At 38.8% G+C, this 18,862-nt stretch overlaps 1 protein-coding gene across 1 annotated transcript in view; it reads left to right on the top strand.

Annotated features, from left to right (window-relative positions):
- The window catches only part of glis3 (GLIS family zinc finger 3), a 485,132-nt gene that overhangs the window by 393,748 nt on the left and 72,522 nt on the right, over window positions 1–18,862 (top strand). The window contains exon 8 of the mRNA XM_059969975.1: window positions 9,571–9,736. Coding sequence (XP_059825958.1) covers window positions 9,571–9,736 — 166 coding nt within the window. The remainder of the gene's footprint in view (window positions 1–9,570; window positions 9,737–18,862) is intronic.

Raw genomic sequence — 18,862 nt, 5'->3', positions numbered from 1 at the left:
TGAAATCATCTTCTGAATGACTCCCAGAAACTCCAGCCATTGCTGCTCTACTGCCATCCTGCTGGGTCCCCTTCCAATCAGCTTTGGCCAGCACCTCAATCATGCCTCTGTAGTTACCTTTACTCAATTGTAATACTGATACAATTAACCTCTTCCTCACAAACTGCTGAGTGAAATCTATCACATCTATTTAAAAGCCCTGTTTCTTGGGATTATTTTTCTTGATGAACAATGGGTTTACCTTGAGGCAACTTGGTAATTGTAGGGTTAAATATAAAGGTTATTAAAAAAATTAAAAATAGCTGGGAGTGAGTCAGTGAGAGTATTTCAAAAATGTTAATAAACTGCTTTTGTTTTGATTTTGTGGTTTGTAATTTCACTTAGAATTCCATGATTGAATTAAGTGAATTACTTTCTTGAACTTCACTGACAGACATCCCAGAAATAGATACCCACACATCTAAGTAAGCACCTGATCCTAGAGTCTTACAGAGCTGGAAAATCTCGGTTGTAGGGCAGTGTTTCATTGTGAGGTCCTGTGGTACACTGGGATACACAAGAACCCATAGGCAAATATTAAATATCCATTTGTCAATAATATTGAAATAAAAAAAACACGGAGACAAGAGATTTAGTCATTATGTGTCTCTGTCTCAAAGATTCATGTCTTAGACTAAATCCTTTTTAGCCATAACAAAAAAATTCAATTACAATGCTATACATAGCCAAATTCCTAGTTTTGAGAATTTAGCTCGTGTTATTAAAGTATATTAATTTTCCTTTTTAAAGAAATCAGCAGGATATTGATGTTCATTCTTACAATGACTGCCATATGAAAATCCAGCTGGGTTGAGGAAGTGGATTCATCATTTTAATCCCTTCATCATCAAGGCATTAATATTGAATGGAATAATGTTATTTCAGACAATAGCTGAACTCTTTTCAAGTGCTTTGATAGTTCTCGCATATTATTGACCAGCAAGCTGACTATACCGGTCCCATTGGCTGCATTGGAGTGACAGGACAAAGTTGATTTGCCTCTGATACCAAACTCCTAGCAAAATTTGATGGCAAACATCATATATGTCTCTGGTACTCCACTGCTGAAAAACATTTGTTGATTGATTGATTGATTGATTGATTGATCTTTTGCTTCCTGGCAAATTTAAAACATATAAGTTTATAAAGACATTCTAGTAATGCATGTGACAGACAATAAAGGCTTTTAAACCACTAAAGTTCTATTAAGATTGCAAGACACAAGTGGTTAATGTTAGACAATGCACCTAAAACCAAATAGACTTGACAAAGTAAAATTGCTTTCTCAGTATTTCTGCTTATTGTAAATAAAACAAAGGAAAAGAAAAATGAACATCGCATGTATAGATATGGAGTTTGAAATATGTTCAGTTGTTCTATTTAAAAGCAGCTTAACTTGGAATTGTGCAATTTTATGCACATTTCTGGGTTTTTGGAGCAATTCCACCCTTTTTTTTGGGAAGATTTTTGTTCTCCTTACAACATAAAAGTTACCTAACTGATGTCAAAACTCACAAAATGTACCTGCTGTAAGATTTTCAACCTCATTTGTTTTTAATTATTCACAGCACAACCACATTTTATCTGCTCTGTTTCCTTGAAACTATGTTGTGTAATTAGTCAACATTCAAATTAGGTTCTTTGTTCTCTCTGAGAACTGTTTACTGCCTATGAATTTGAAAATAATCTCACAAGTATGATTTGACAGTCAACTCAAGGTGACTCCAGGCTGTTGCTGATCTCTGCTACAGAATGACATCTTCCAAATACCATACATAATGAGAAAAAACCTCAATGCCATGTCCTTCTGAGAAGCTGGAGCTGGCACTGGAATTTGTCTGCACTGCAGGCTTTCCCAAAGTCCAGGCATTCAGAGTCTGTATTAATGTCCTTACTCAGACCTTCCCAGCAAACCCCCTGCCAGGATTGCCTGCTTTCAGCTGTAGAGTGTCAGTGGCTCCTATATATAAAGGACATGCCTCTTATTGGTACAGCACTGTATCTGTTCTTCCGTCTTCTCTGTTAGAAATTCTTAATGAAATTCCATATACGTATTTTGGTTCTACCCACATAGAGAAATATATCTAAGATACTCAGTTACCAAAACAACTCTCCTTAAGTCATCATGAGATCCATGTTGTGCTGACACCTTTAACCTACGGCAGCATTGACTCACTGTCTCAAAGCTATCCTCATTGAATCCGCTTCATCCTTTACTCTAACAAACTAAATTTTCTTTCCTTTCAAGTAGCAAGGATTGCAGGTTACAACAGCTGTGGATTTCAGTGCCTCTCAGCCGCTTTTCTGCAACTTTCGTTAGATCTCATCTCCACTTTCCTTTTCAGCATTTGTAGTGTTTTCACTGTCCCGTCTGTTTTTGCACTCGGACCTAAGGAGATTAGTCCTCTATAGATGCACATTGCGTCCATACCACAGTGAACTTTAAACTTCAGTTGTGCTGAACCAAAGAATTGATTGTGGAATTCAGAAAGGATAAGACAAGAGAACACACACCCATCCTCATCAAGGGATCAGATGTGGAAACAGCGAGCAACTTCAAGTTCCTGGGTGTCAATATCTCTGAGGATCTAACCTGGACCCAACATATTGATGCAGTTATAATACAATTACATGCAGTTGCATGACAGCAGCTATACTTCATTAGGGGTTTGAGAAGATTTGATATATCTCCAAAAACACTCAAAAATTTCAAAAGATGTACCATGGAGAGCATTCTAACTTGCTGCATCACCATCAGTATAAGGTGGGGGGGGGGGGGGGAAATTGAGCTACTACGCAGGATCAAAATTAGATGTAGAGAGTGGTAAACTCAGCTCTGTCATGAAAACTGGCCTCCATAGTATCCAGGACATCTTCAAGATGCATTGCCTCAAAAAGGCGGCATCCATCACTAGGGATCCCCATTACCTGGATCATGCTTTGTTCTCATTGCTACCATCAGGAAGGAGGTACAGAAGCATGAAGGCACACACTAAATGATTCAGGAACAGCTTCTTCCCCTCTGCCATCTGATTTCTGAATGGACATTGAACAATACCGCGCTACTTCTTATTTCTATTTTTGCACTACTTATTTAAATTTAACACATATATACTTACTGTAATTTGCAATATTTTTCTCTATTATTATGTATTGCATTGCATTGCTGCCACAAAGTCAACTAATTTCACAACATATGCCAGTGATATTAAACCCGATTCTGATTCGGAACCATCTGCCGTATTTTTACACCTTAACAATATGGTGATGTGGTCTTTGTATCATTAAATAATCTTGACAGTGCAATTCACAGCTTTGCAATGCCTGTATAAATGCATATTTGGCCTCAACCCCTACAACACTCACTTAATCTTTAATATATGTATTTTATTCAAGAAAGTTCAGTCACTCAGAAGGTTTTGTTTCTCAAAGAATTCTTTCCAGCAGTGGTAATCTTCCCTTTATTTTGCATTACTTGTCTACAGCTTTTTACACATCCTGGATACCTCAATTGATCAAAAACTTAGCTGGCCCTCACATATAAATCAAGGGCAAGTCAATTTGTAAGCACCAGAGCTTTACACCCATCACTTTAGTTCTCCAATGACAGGACAAAAAAAGAGGAAGTAGATATGAATATTCCAATAAAGCAGAATTAAAATGTAAATATTTTGTTAGAAATTGTATGGTTTTGTTTAGAATCAAACAGAGGATGGGTTGAGTGAGCTAGGAGCTGATTTCTCTTTGAAGTGATGGAGGATGAGAGGCTACTTGATGTACAAGATGCTAAAAGGTATACAAGTTGATAAGAGTCATAGATCAAGTGCAGGACCAGAGACATTTCCCAGGGTGGAAATGACTAAAATTAAGGGGCATAATTTTAAGGTGGTTGGAGGGAAGTACAGAGGGAACATAAGAGTTAAGTTTTTTACACAGTGAATGGTGGCTGCGTGGAACACACTGCCAGGGGTGGTGGTAGAGGCAGCTCTATTAGGGACATTTAAGAAGCTCTTAAATAGGCATACAGATGATTGAAAAATGGAGGGCTATGTAGGAGAGAAGGGATAGATAGACCTTAGAGTGAAAGATTGGCACAACATCTTGGGGCAAAGGGCTTATAATGAGCTGTAGTGTTCCATCTACAGGCACACATTGCAATAATAAAGCTTTTGAATTCATTCATTTTCAAGAAATGTTTTGATTTCTGAGACCTGAAAATATCAGTGGCAATAGATAATTTTGGTGATTAAGGAAAAAGAAAAACATTAGGCAATACTGGAAATTTAAAATATAATCAGATCATTGAAATTTGCAGCAGATCAGCAGATCAAACAAGAGAAACAGATTTAAGATGCTGGGATCTAGAGGAATAAACAAACTGCTGTAATAATTCAATGAGTTGGGCAGCATTCATTAAAGCAAAATGGATTTGTCAATGGGAGTCAAGTGCCTGCATCAACAGTTTATTTTTGGCAGCAAGTTGGACAGCATTGAGAGGGAGGAAAGACAGGTTAAAATTCTCAGTAATTTTATTGAACTATCCATTATTTACAGATTTATATATGTTTCAAGCCAACTGAGGTTGGCAAAGACAATTAATAAAATCATGAAAATATAAAGAGTAAAACATATGACATAAACAGAACAGATGAGATAATCATCACAGAAGGTCATAAACTGTTGATTTCCTCCTTTTTTTGGAGAAGTTCATTTCTGGCCATGTAAAACTGACAGGGCTACATTAATATCAATAAGATAAGATCAAGTTATGTTGACAGAACTTATCCTGTTGTTTGCTTGTTGAGCAAACGTAGGTAAGGGAAATGAATCATCCCAGTCCATACCCTGATGACTCCATACATAATCAATGTAAAGAGTTCAATCACCTTGTGGGGCAAAAACATTCCTTTCAGTGAAATTTCTTGTTATTATTGTCCATGGACCTATTGCATTCCTGTTAATCAGGCTCCTCGTATGGACAGCAAACAGACCTCACTGTGCAATTGATACTTGGTGAGAAAATTGTTCATTTACTTGCTCAATCCAGAAGATAAAGCTCACCAACTTTGTTTTCCTATTTTTGTTTATTTGTTCTGTAGGCATCAGAAAATATACAGAATTCATTGTTTAAAAGAAAAGTGAGGCAAAGTGGAAGTATGATTAGTAAAGGTGTTGATCAGTTTCTTTTGTTTTGTAAATTACGATAATTAATACATCAGATTGTGCATAAACACACTCTTTTTACATTGATATTTGTTCTGTTTTTTCCCCTTTGACTGCAACACCAGAACAGGAATTGATAGGACCAGGAACAAATGGGACTGGTGAAAACAACCTCTTCAGTTTCCATTTGTCTTGCCTCATCTGAACAAAAATAGTGAATTAAATTTATGTGGCACCTTTAATATCATAACATTTCTCAAGGTTCTTAAGAAATTGATCTCCAGAATCAAGAATGTTTCCAACAGGTTTTCTTGCCCACTCCATCAGCAAGTTCACGATAACAATATTGCCTGTCAGAGATTTTAACTCCTCAAAATATAAAGGAGAGTTTAAGGTTTTATTGAGTACCTTGAATGCTTGCAAAGTCTTGCCCTGTTGAGAGGGTTATTACTGAACAAAAGGTCCATTTGGCTCATCCAAAATTGATGAATTCCAATTTTTAGGTATACTGTAAGTTTAATATTTCACACTGTCAAATCATTATGGCATAATTGTTTTAAAGTTGAAAAGCCACATTTAGTTATTGTTTATGAAACCCCATTTCACCAAGCATCTCTAGAGATGCATCTCATTAGCCCCTCGCTAATAGCCACCGGATTCAGTGGTGAGAAATCCACTCTACGTCTAGGATTGATATGACTTGGGTCCCACCAAAACTGGGAAGGTGGGATGCCTTGCCCGCCCGAACCCCGATCTATGTGAATACTGTGTAACTACTGCCCTCATGCAATTGCCCATCAGCAAGAAATAACATATCATACATTGCATATAATTTATAATAAAATATATTTGTGAATGCTAACCTAACCAAACCGTTATTAAAGAAGAAAGAAAGAAAACAACAAAAGGCCCATCATAATTAAAGCAGTCAAATGTGCACAAGTTAGAACTCAGATCTCCCAAAAGCTGATGTGTCTGATGTATTCACGGCACCAACTCTCATTCTCTGATCACAGGGAGGATTTCCTCTCTAGGACGCCATCAAATCACACATTCCTGTTGGATCAAATCCTATGCTGATTCTCTCAAGCTCCATCTCCCACTGAAAAGACCTCAACCCACCTCAGTGTCCGTCACAAAACCTTTCCACTCAGCGTTCTCTGGAACCTTCTCCCAATTCCACCATCCTGATTGGACGACAGGACATTCCTAAGCAAGAACTTCACAACCCCTTATCTTTAATGGTAACCCAAACACTACCAGCAGAACTCGCTGTTTCTACAAAAAGCCATTAAATGAAATACCCTACAACATCAGCAGTAAAATCTTTACCAGGGTGTAACATTTACATCACAAAACAAGTTTTAGAGAGGGATTAACCAAATCTATTCATCCAAAAACTATAAAGATTATTTAAGATTCCCAAAAATATTGCCTGACAATGGCAATATTCAATATTATATTCCTTCAATACTTGTGAGAATGCACTTAGTGACCAGTTTATTAGGTACACTTGTATATCTGCTCATTAATGCAAATGTTTAATCACCCAATCATGCAGCAGTAACTCGATGCATAAAAGCATGGTCAAGAGGTTCAGTTGTACAGACCAAACTACAGAATGGGGAAGGAATGTGTTCAAAGTGACTTTGACCGTGGAATGATTGTTTGTGCTAAGACGGGGAGGTTTGAGTATCTTAAATCTGCTGATCTCCTGGGATTTTCACACACAGCAGTCTCTAGAGGTTACAGAGAATGGCACAAAAAAACAAAAAAATACATCTATTGAGAGGCAGTTCTATAGGCGAAAACACCTTATTAATGAGAGAGGTCAGAGTTCAAGAAGGTGACAGTACCTCAAATTACCATGCATTGGAACTGTAGTGTGTAGAAGAGCATCTCTGAATGCATAACATGTCAAACCTTGAAGCAGGTGGGCTACAGTAGCAGAAGACCACAAACATATAGAAATACATTTTGTAGGCACATTATTAAGTGCCACCTATAAACTTTTCATCTCTAAACTGTTTCCAATGTGTTAGTTCAGCAATGCAATGCAATTATATATTCACCAATTCCCAGCCAAAAACTGAGGAAATGTAAACAAGATTGTGTTGGTAAAAGTCAGAAAAATGCTCTACTGACATTGCTTGGTAATTGGCCTTAATGCAAAGCTGTTTTCCTTTCATATCAGCCTATTAATATGTACTAATGTATATAGTTTCTGCAAGCAATCCTATATTAAACTCGTGTAAAGGAGTACAGAATCTACAACCAGATCCTATAACCTTCAATTCTAATTAATACCACAAGCAGCAGCTTCAGATTAATCTCAAAATCTCTGAGACACACAAGGAATGATCATTACTGATAACATGCTTCTACCATGCCCAATCAATTGTTCCACCTGTCAATCATTTTTAGTGTCTGAAGACACAACTTAAAAGCAATGCAACAGCAATAAAAAAGAGACTTTTACTAATCTAAAAGATCCAGACAATGAGCATACCCCCCAGCAGCATGTAATGTAAATGTATTGCACCAAGCATGTCGTTATTGTGCTGCATACCATAGGCATTTACAAGTGTATTTAGTTACTTATAAATAACTTTACCTTTTACTGTCAGAAGTGAATCTGATATATGATAACAGCACAAAGAACGTTTCCTGTGCAAATTACTATTATTAAAAGTACGTTGTTTTTTTTTTCCGAGTTGCTGCAAAGTCTCTTGAAGGTGGACTTTCCATAGCAATATGGCCACCGGTGAATATTTAGGCTGGTACTTCAAGTACCAGTAAAATTCTTTTTTGCTAATTAAAACTGAATATTAAATTTGGGTGCGATGATTAAATTATCAGATTAGCAACCTAGCGGTCTTGATTAACAATTCAGAGAACGTGGGTTCGTATCTCAAGTGTAGTTATTTCATACAGTGACATTAACTGGAAAATACATATTCATTGTCATTCCTACAATCAGACCTCAACAGAATAAGTTAACGGATCTGTATGAGTTAATCATTCACAGCAGTCCCACACATCTGAGAGTGTATCACCAGTTTGACTCTTTGCCATGGTCCACAGGTTAGTCTGGAACGTGGAGTCAATCAACAGGTATGGTAGGTGAGACAAGCTTGGAACCAGACAGAGGAATGCTGCTGCTTCCACTTTGAAACAACTTTCCTTCAACCCAATGAAACCGACTTTTAGAAGCAACCTGCAATAAGCTGCTCTATCATGTGACCAAGCAGAAATCTCTACACCAGCATTCTGTAATTCAAGTAAAATGCAGAAGACTTGAAATGAAATATAACAAAATCTTATATTGGTATCATAATGTCATGTGTTTATAGTCTAATACAAATCTGTTTAGTAATCTACACTAGAGTGCATATATATTTAAATAATTGAAATCTTCATTTCTTTCCACCACAATCTTGGTTAATATTCAATTCAAGTCGAGTTAATCAGCTGTCTACACACAGTGTGATCCATCAGTACATCAGTACACACAGTACATCCATCAGCACATCAGTACACATTGGTATCCAAATACAATGTGTTCTGTGAACATATTGTTTATTTGAGCTAATAGATGTTAGCAACCACATAGATTGGTACCATGTCCCATATGTATTACAGAAAAAAACTAATAATGTAATTCACTCAAATATTGTATTCTTCATACAATTATGTATATTTACAATATACAACTAAACTCTTTTTCAAATAGGTGCTACATTCATGAATCTTATAGTTAATTCCTTGTGAAAAAGAGCAAGTCTATTTTGAACCCTGATCATGCAGATATTTCACAGAAACACAAAATTTCATAAAATACAGATTAGTGAACTTAGAACTTTCTTACTTTCTTAGGATAATTGGATATTTACAGATATTACTCATTCTGCTGAGTTCATCTAGGAGTTTGCTCTTTGAATTACCTTTCATCTGATTAGTAGAAACCAAGGACATAAATGGTTTGTTAAAATATTTTACATTTTATTTACTGACAGTTTTACTTTCAAATCTGGCATTTTTCTGAAGAAACCATTGTTATATCTTATTGTGAACACTGGATTACTGGATTTGCTCATTTGTCATACCAAGACAACTTGTATCATTCCCCTTTGAGGAGAAGCATTATTTTGTCTAACGGTAACCCCTTTGACATTAAAACCTTAGTGGTGATGTTCACCATTCTGCAGTGATTCAAGAACAGCTCAAGCGTACAGGGAGGGGTCAGAGAGTGAAGGGATGTATTCAAATACAGATGTTAGCAGTGATGCTCACATGCCCTTACAAGACCGAAAAAAATCTTTCTGCATTAAGCAATGTTGTACAATGCTGAATGTCTCTTGTCTTCAGGAATGTTTCCCAGTGCCCATTCTAGCCGATGTGGAACAGCTACAGCCATCATTCCTTCTTCTCATCCTCCCAGCCATCCATCCCCTGTACACAATATGCAAGGAAGCCCTCACAATCCTCAGACACAGCTACCCTCCCTCCCAGTGGTAGAAGAGAGCAATGAGAGGTAAGAGACAACCTTTTTATTGATTGATTGGTTGACAAGATTAAATATACATTGGTGTTATTTCTATTTCATCAGTGTACAGTTTATATTTCACATCAGTACTCTATTATTATATCAGCTTTTATATACGGTTTTTTTATTTCATTAAGTGAAAGAGTAAGGCTTGATAACTCACCAGTCTAAGTGCTGTTACATTGTTTAAGGTGAGTATGTGGATGCCCAAGTGTACTAGAAATGAGGCCTGTCAAAAGATGGATGAGCTCCCAGCAAGCCATGGCCATCCATCTCTGGATAAGAGACTGTCATGAAGCCTTTCTTCCTGAAAAATTGTATCAACAATAAATGCATTCTTCATTCGAGCATGGTGAGGAATAGTTTTGCTTTGGCAGCTATTGTGCACACCAGACATAGTGGTCCCAGGACTAACTTGAATTAGTTTGGTTTGATAGAGTTCAAAAACTGGCAAGATCAGACGGGAGAGGATGAAATGGCTATTCAGACGATCATCCACATATTAGGAATTGAATATTCTAGGATACCAAGATTGTTAGTTTATCATCTCATTGATATTTGTCCTTCAACAAACCCAAATAATAAACAAAGATACAAGGCTGATATAATATCAGAGTAACAATTTCCTTCATGACTATTCTTCCAACAGAAATGAAAGGAAGTCAAGAATAAACATTAAAAGCAAGTATATTTTCAGTAGAAATAGGATAACTTACTTGGCATTCTTGTTCCAACCAAATTAAGCTCACACTTTTCCACCAGAACTAAATGGTACAGGAAAAAAAATGCTGCTGCATTACACAGTCATGTGTCTACTACTGACTCATTGCTGTTAACATAGGTTCTTACCAAACAATCAGACATGGAATTCAATTTTATCAAATATCAATTTTTAAACATTGTATAAAATAATCTAATTATTTAGACTTAGAGAACAGTATAGTTTCTTTGAGTAGCAATCGTTTCCTATGCTCCATATCCCATTGATTTTATGTATTTAAGGAAAGCTGTAAATTTTGATTGATTTGCCTGAGGAGTGACTTCATAGTTTTGGAGGCATACAGTGGAATTTTATTAAATTACCTTCTTTAAGATTTAGAAGCTTAGTACTATGATGGAGCTTTACAAGATGAATGCTAAAAGTTCATTTCCTTGGCTGTACAAACTGCAACTAGAGAGCATGGTCTCAGGATAAGGAGGTCATACATTTATGACTGAGATCACAATGAATTAGCTCTTTCAAGAAACTGTGGATCTTTGGGATTCTCTTGACATGAACTCTGTGTAGTTCATTTGCTATATTTTCAAAGCTACATATAAAGACTGGGGTTAGCAGTTAATACAAAGACAGTGATATCTAAGAATTGGGGGAGTGGATAGGAAAGGAAAGATGAGGAAGATAGATATGGTCTTATTAAAAAGCTAAGGAGGCTCAAAGGACCATCTGTGGCATAAAATATAATTGTACTGTAATCTGTAGATAATACCAACTGTCATCACTCAGTGCCTGTAGAGGGTATGAGCTTTTGAGTGATTAATGGGATACCAGACAAGTAAGCTGCTTGCTGCTGGAAGAAATTGGGCTTTCCAAGGAGCTTCACTTACCCTGACAAAAAGGGAATGGCTGAACGGCTCTGAGGTATCAGGAGATCATTCCAGGAGACACAGCCTCTGACTTCTTCTGGTATTTATTCAGCTAATCCTGGAGAGTTTCTTGTCAATGATGGACCTCGGGAGGTTGCTTGTGTAGATCTTTGTGATGACTATGCCATTGGTTGCCAAGGGTAGAGGATTAGAATCACTCTTGTGGAGATGATTTTGCATTGTAAGTCATACTTACCAAATATCATTCCCTCCCTGTATATCACCTTGGTCTTGCTACTTGCAGACAGAAATTGATTCACTTGCTTAAGGAGTTGTGAATGGCATTGAATCATCAAAAGACATCTCCACATCTGACTTTATGATGTAAAGAAGGTGAGTGATGAAGCAGCTGAAGATGGCTGAGCCAAGGACACTGCCCTGAAGGACTCCTGATGATTGAGGGGAGATTTGATAGAGGTATACAAAATTATAAAGATGAGGAATGCAGTAGTCATAGGGGATTCCATTGTGAGGGAAACAAACAGAAGGTCCTATCAGCCTGATAGAGATACCCACATGGTGTGTTGTCTCCCAGGTGCCAGAGTATGTGATGTCTTGAATCTGGTGCAGGGTATTCTGAAGGGAGGGGATGTACAGCCAGAAGTCTTGGTACATGTTCTACCAATGACATAGGTAGAAAAAGGGAGGAGGTCAAGAGAGAATTTGGGGAGTTGGGTTGAAGGCTGAAAAGCAGGACCTCCAGGGTAGTATTCCCGGGACTGCTGCGTGTGCCATGTGCCGACGAGTACAAGAATAGCATGATCAGGCATATTAATGCATGGCTGAGAGACTGGTGTAGGGCTTCAGATTCCTGGATCATTGGGGCCTCTTCAAGGGGAGACCTGTACAAAAAGGATGGGTTACACCTGAACACAAAGGGGTCCAGTATCCTAACAGGCAGGTTTAATAGAGCTGTTAAGGAGGGTATAAACTAATTTGGTAGGGGGATGGGAACTGGAGTGATAGGGCTGAGGAAGGGGAAAACAGAAATAAATCAAAGATAGTGTGCAACAGAGATGATAGAAAGGACAGGCAGGTGATGGGGCATAATCACAGTCAGTGGGATGAGTTACAGGGCAATAGAGGCATGGTGCAGTTAAAACAGAAAGCAACAAATATTGGACTGGAAGTGTTCTATTTGAATGCACACAACATAAGAAATAAAATGGAAAACCTTGAAATTCAGCTACAGATTTGCAAGTTTGACATTGTGGCCATCTCTGAAACTTGGATAAAGGATGGCTGCCATTGGGAGCTGAATGCCCAAGGATATAGAGTGTATCGGAAAGATAGGTTAGTATGCCAAGGGGATGGTGTGCCCCTGTGTGCAAGAAATAATATTAAATCATTAGAAAGGGATGACATAGGATCAGAAGGTGTAGAGTGTCTATGAGTTGAATTAAGAAATGGCAATGGTAAAAGCACCGTAATGGCAGTTGTATACAGGTCCCCAAAAAGCAGCCAGGATGTTGATCACAAATTACAGCAGGAGCTAGAAAAGGTGTGTCAGAAGGGCAATGTCATGATAATCATTGGGGATTTTAACATGAAAATGGATTGGGAAAACCAGGCCAGTACTGGACCTCACGAGAGAGAATTTGTAGAATGTTAAAGAGATGGCATTATAGAACAACTTGTTGTTGAGCCCACTAGGGGATCGGCTGTGCTGGATTGGGTGTTGTGTAATGATCTGGAGATGATAAGAGAGCTTGAACTTAAGGAACCCTTGGGGAACAGTGATCACAATATGATCGAGTTCACTTTGAAAGCTGAGAAGGAGAAACTAAATTCCAATGCATCGGTATTTCAGTGGAATAAAGGAAATTACAATGGCATGAGAGGGGAACTGGCCAAAGTTAACTGGAAAGGGACACCAGCAGGAAGGACAGCAGAGCAGCAATGGCTGGAGTTTCTGGGAAAAATGAGGGAAGTGCAAGACTGATATATTCCAGATAAGAAGAAATTTTTGAATGGAAGAAGGACACTACCATGGCTGACAAGTGAAGTCACAGCCAAAGTAAAAGCAAAAGAGAGGGCATACAATGAAGCCAAAGGTAGTGGCAAGATAGAGGATTCGGAAGCTTTTAAAAACTCGCAAAAGGAAACTGAGAAAGGCATTAGAAATGAAAAGATGAATTATGAAAGGAAGCTGGTGACTAATATCAAAGAAGATACTAAAAGCTTTTTTAGGTATATAAAGGATAAAAGAGAGTTGAGGGTAGATATAGGACCAATAGAAAATGATGCTGGAGATATTGTAATGAAAGACACAGAGATGGCAGAGGAACTGAATGGATATTTTGCTTCAGTCCTCACAGTGGAAGACATCTGCAGTATACCGGACATTCAAGAGTGTCAGGGAGGTGAAGTATGTGCAGTGAAAATTACGACTGAGAAGGTGCTGAGGAAGCTTAATGTCTGAGGGTGGATAAATCTCCTGGACCTGTTGGAATGCATCCTCAGGTTCTGAAGGAAGCAGCTGGAGAAATTGCAGAGGCATTAACATTGATCTTTCAAGAGTCAACAGCTTCTGGCATTGTACCAGATGACTGGAAAATTGCAAATGTTAAGAAGGGTGGGAGGCAGCATAAAGGAAACTACAGACCTGTTAGCCTGACATCAGTGGTTGGGAAGATGTTGGAATTGATTGTTAGGGATGAGATTACAGAGTACCTGGAGGCACCAGAAAGGAAAATCCTGCCTGACTAACCTACTGCAATTTTCTGAGGAAATCACAAGCAGGGTAAACAAAGGAGATACAGTAGATGTGCTGTACTTGGATTTTCAGAAGGCCTTTGACAAAGTGTCACACATGAGGCTGCTTAGCAAGATAAGAGCCCATGGAATTAAGGGAAGTTGCTATCATGGGCGGAGCATTGACTGGTCAACAAAAAGCAGAGAGTGGGAATAAATGGATCCTATTCTGGCTGGCTGCCGGTTACCGGTGGAATTCCTCGGGGATCAGTGTTGGGACTGTTGCTTTTTACGATATACGTCAATGATTTGGACTACGATATTAATGGATTTGTGGCTAAGTTTGCCAATGTTTCAATGATAGGTGGAGGAGCAGGTAGTGTTGAGGAAACAGAAAGTCTGCAGAGATTAGATAGTTTAGGGGAATGAGCAAAGAAGTGGCAAATGAAATACAATGTTGGAAAGTGTACGGTCATGCATTTTGGTGGAAGAAATAAAGGGGCAGACTATTATTTAGATGGGAAGAGAATTCAAAATGCAGAGAAGCAAAGGGAATTGGGAGTCCTTATGCAGGATCCCCTAAAGGTTAACCAACACAACGGTGGTGAAGGTGGTTAATGCAATGTTGGCATTCATTTCTAGAGGTATAAAATATAAGAGCAGGGATGTGATGTTGAGGCTCTTGTGAGACCACACGTAGAGTATTTTGTGCAGTTTTGGGCTCCTTATTTTGGAAGGGATGTGCTGACATTGGAGAGGATTCAGAGAAGATTCATAAGAATGATTCCAGGATTGAAAGGGTTACTGCATGAGGAATATCTAGCAGCTTTTGAGCTGTATTCCTCGGAGTTCAGGAAAATGAGAGGAGATCTCATAGAAACATTTGTTACATATCCCGTAACTGGATAACTCACCAGCAAAGATAGAGAGGTCCGTTGGAGTCTGATGGCACTATTTTCGAACGGTTTTATTCATAAAGGGGGGCACAAAAGTAAGGTTAATACAAACATTCAGAACATATACATCGGCAAAACTCAATCTAAAGCGCGGGTATAGCAATAATCATCGTTAAGAAATAATCTCGACTGTTGTCTAGGGGATAATATATTGTCCACTGGGAATATAAAAGTCACTCAGAAGTCTGCAGGCTTCAGTCTTTTTGGGGAATCGCTGGGTTTCACGTGTTTCGGAGAGAGTGAGGAGAAACGACAAAACTTGCCCAGGTCTTTGATGAAGCAACACCGTTGAATCAGGGGAGCGTTGTTTCCCTGTTATTAGTTCGAAGTCCTCGGTATTATCAGCCACCTGCTCCCCAGGCAGAGAAGTTACGGAGCGCACGTTGCTTTTGACTGGCTTCCAGCTATCACGGGAGCGTTGAGCGATCGAGTCCTTCTGGTGCGTCTCTCTCTGGGGTACTGCCTTCTGCAGTCCCCTTTTATCTTGACTTGCAGAGTTGTAGATGTCCATCAAAGTAGGGTGATGCAATCCCCACCCCCACATTGCCCGAGGGTGTCCATATCCGTGGTAGCTGTCACGTAGCAGGGTCTTGTCCTCAGCACAGGTGTCTCTAAGAGCCCTGGCCAAAACCGTTACATTGTCTCTCATTTGCCTGGGTCCGAGACCCGAATTAATAGTGCTCTTGCGATTCTCCGGCAGGAGGGGGCTGCTCCTACCCCTTCGTCCCCTCAGAGTTGTGGTACGTTCATAACGCATTTCAAATGTTATGAGGCCTAAACAGATTAGATATGGCAAAGTTATTTCCCATGGTAGGGGAATCTAGGACAAGAGGGCACAACATCAGGATTGAAGGACATCCATTTGGAACAGATCCGGAGAAATTATTTTAGTCAGAGGGTGGTAGATCTGTGCAATTTGATGCCACGAGCAGCTGTGTAGGCCACGACATTGGGTGTATTTAAGTCAGAGATAGATAGTTTCTTGATTAGCCAGGGCATCAAAGGGTATGGGGAGAAGGCAGGGGAATGGCGATGACTGGAAGAACTGGATCAGCCCATGATTTAATAGTGGTGCAGACTTGATGGGCCAAGTGGCCTACTTCTTCGCCTGTATCTTATGGTCTTATGGTATAGGCAGGGTAAAGGAAAGCAGGCTTTTTCCACTGAAATTGGGTAAAACTACAGCTAGAAGTCATGTGTTAAGGGTGAAAGGTGAAATGTTTAAGGGGAACATGAAGGGAAACATTTTCATTTAGAAGATGGTGAGAGTGTAGAACAAACTGCCAGTGCCAGTGGGAGTTTGATTTCAACATTTTAGAGCAGGGGTGTCAAACTCATTTTAGGTCACGGGCCGGATTGGGCAAAATGCAGCTTCATGCGGGCCGGATCAGTCAGGCGCGTGCGAACGCAGCTTTCATTGCCTCCGTTTTTTCAGCCTGTTCTCATGTGTCTCAGTCTCTGCTATAACTACAAAGTGTTTCACTTCACAAATTCCGTTTCTTATGAAGAAGACTGCTGAGCAAGCATTATTTTTATGATTGGTATTAACTTACAATCATAGGCTTCATATCGCCGGGCCATTAATAATTAAAATAATAGATCTATCTAAAATGATCTCACGGGATATAATTGTACGCCGGGCCGGATATGGCCCGCGGGCCTTGATTTTGACACCTATGTTTTAGAGAAATTTGGATAGGTACATGGATGGGAGAGGTATAGAGGGCTATGGTCCAGGTCCAGGTGCAGGTCGATGAACTAGGCAGAAAAATGGTTCAGCATGGACTAGACTGGCTGAAGGGCCTGTTTCTGTGCTGTAGTTTTCTATGACTTTTATGATTCTGCTGAAACCTATGAATAGCAGAGCAGCCTCAATCGGCCAAATAGTCTAATCCTGCTCCTATGTCTTATGGTCATTACGTTGGGGAGATACCTCAATACAACTGAATGCAGAGGCTAGAAGGAAATTATGTGAGGATGATTTAGAATTTTGACCATCAATTATATCCCATTTTAGGGATATCTAATACAAAATTATCTCCACATAATTTTCTCCAACCTTAAATATGTTTTCTAATTCAAGAGATTTTTGAGCAATGGAGAAATATAGTTGAGGTAGTTATTCATTACCTTCCTCAGTTTTATATTTGGGGTAAGATCCCTTTATCCCTGTTTATCCTCTGTTAAATTTAAGAGTTGTACAAGGTAAGACTCAAGCCCATCATAAGCAGTTATCCCTGCTGAACGTCAATCCATTTATTAGAGCTAGGTTTGCTACTTGCCAGGAGCCGTCTGAGAGGAATATAACAGGACCGAACCAGGACTAGGCCGAATGGCTGAATGAACATGCCTGAATGCAAAAGGAATGGTGTCAAACCCTGAACATTTTTCCAGATAGAAGTAATCTGCTGGATGATATTCCTGAGTAGAAAACCATTTTCTATTCTGTGCTTAATGCAAGCAGCAAGTGCAGAGTTTGAGGACTGTTAGGGTCATAAAGTTACAACCTTCCTTTTCCATGCATTAGCCTTGAAGGCTGAAACAGTGCCAACCTTCTTGACTCATTGCAGTACAATGATGGAGGAATAGATGAATATTCAGCATGGTTGATAATGTGCTCCGTATTGGGTGTGATTTAGCTTTCTTAATTGTTATGGAGCTGTCTTCCAGGCAAATAAAGAGAATTGCATTACCTTTATATTTTATTGATGGTGATTCAGCTTTGGGTTGTTTGCTGTCATTGAAAATGTTTTCAAATTTTTGTTTCCTGTATTCTGTAAGATTTGCTTTCCAAAAAATGGATGATTGTTTATAAGGCATACCAAGATTTTATCTTGTCAAAATAGACCTAGAAGGGAGTCCTATAATATGGTTGTCAATGATTTACTAAACACCCTTTGGTATTTACTTATAGAATCACTGCCTTACAGTGACAGAGTTCAACTTTGACTTTGGGCTCTGACTGTGAGGAGCTTGTGTGGTCTCCCTGAGAATGCATGGCTTTCCTCTGGGTGTGCAGGTTTTCACCCACATCTCAAAGATGTGTCAACTGGTAATTTATTTGGTTACTATAAAATTGCCGCTAGTGTGAAAATAAGTGATAGAATTTTGGGAAATTTGATGACAACATGGGGAGAATAAAAAAATGGATTAATGTATAATTAATGTAAGGCGGGTGGTTGATGGCCAGTGCAGATTTGAGCTACAAAACCTGTTTCTATGCTGTTTCACTCTTATGTCTATGTCTCTTGGAAGTGGGATCTTTCCCGACTCCCATCACCCTCACCACAGGAAAAGATGCTTATTGGTTCAAGCTAATACCTGATTTAGTATCTAATTATTAATGAATTGATATAAAAATTATCCCAGCTATTTATCAGCAATGTTGTGAGAATGTTATATGCACTATTATCTGGACTATTAAATAAAATAAAGTAAAACAGGTACTGATAATCCAATAGGACATTTTCACCATTACTGGATTGGATGTAATAAAACCACAGCTGGCAAACAATCAAACTATATTTACCTACACAAACCCAAGATTTAAGTTAACATAGATGGTCTGGAGGGTCTGATTCCTATCCATTAATCATGTTGTCATTTCTGGTGGCAGTATCAATCAAAATCAGAGGGACACGAGGCAATTTTCTGTCAATGCTTGGTCCATCATGACTTGCTTTCTTTCTCAAAGTTCACCGAAATATGAAACCACTTCAAAGCCTCAGTAATGTTTTCTAATTTCTTTCTGTCATCACTATTACAGCAAATGTTCTTTTTAATATAGTATATCAGAGAGCAATTCATTTACCATACTCTT

This window comes from Hypanus sabinus, chromosome 5 (assembly GCF_030144855.1).
Source record: "Hypanus sabinus isolate sHypSab1 chromosome 5, sHypSab1.hap1, whole genome shotgun sequence".
NCBI lineage: Eukaryota > Metazoa > Chordata > Chondrichthyes > Myliobatiformes > Dasyatidae > Hypanus > Hypanus sabinus.
The sequence above is the reverse complement of the archived record's forward strand: the minus strand, read 5'-3'. Positions and strand labels throughout refer to the sequence as shown.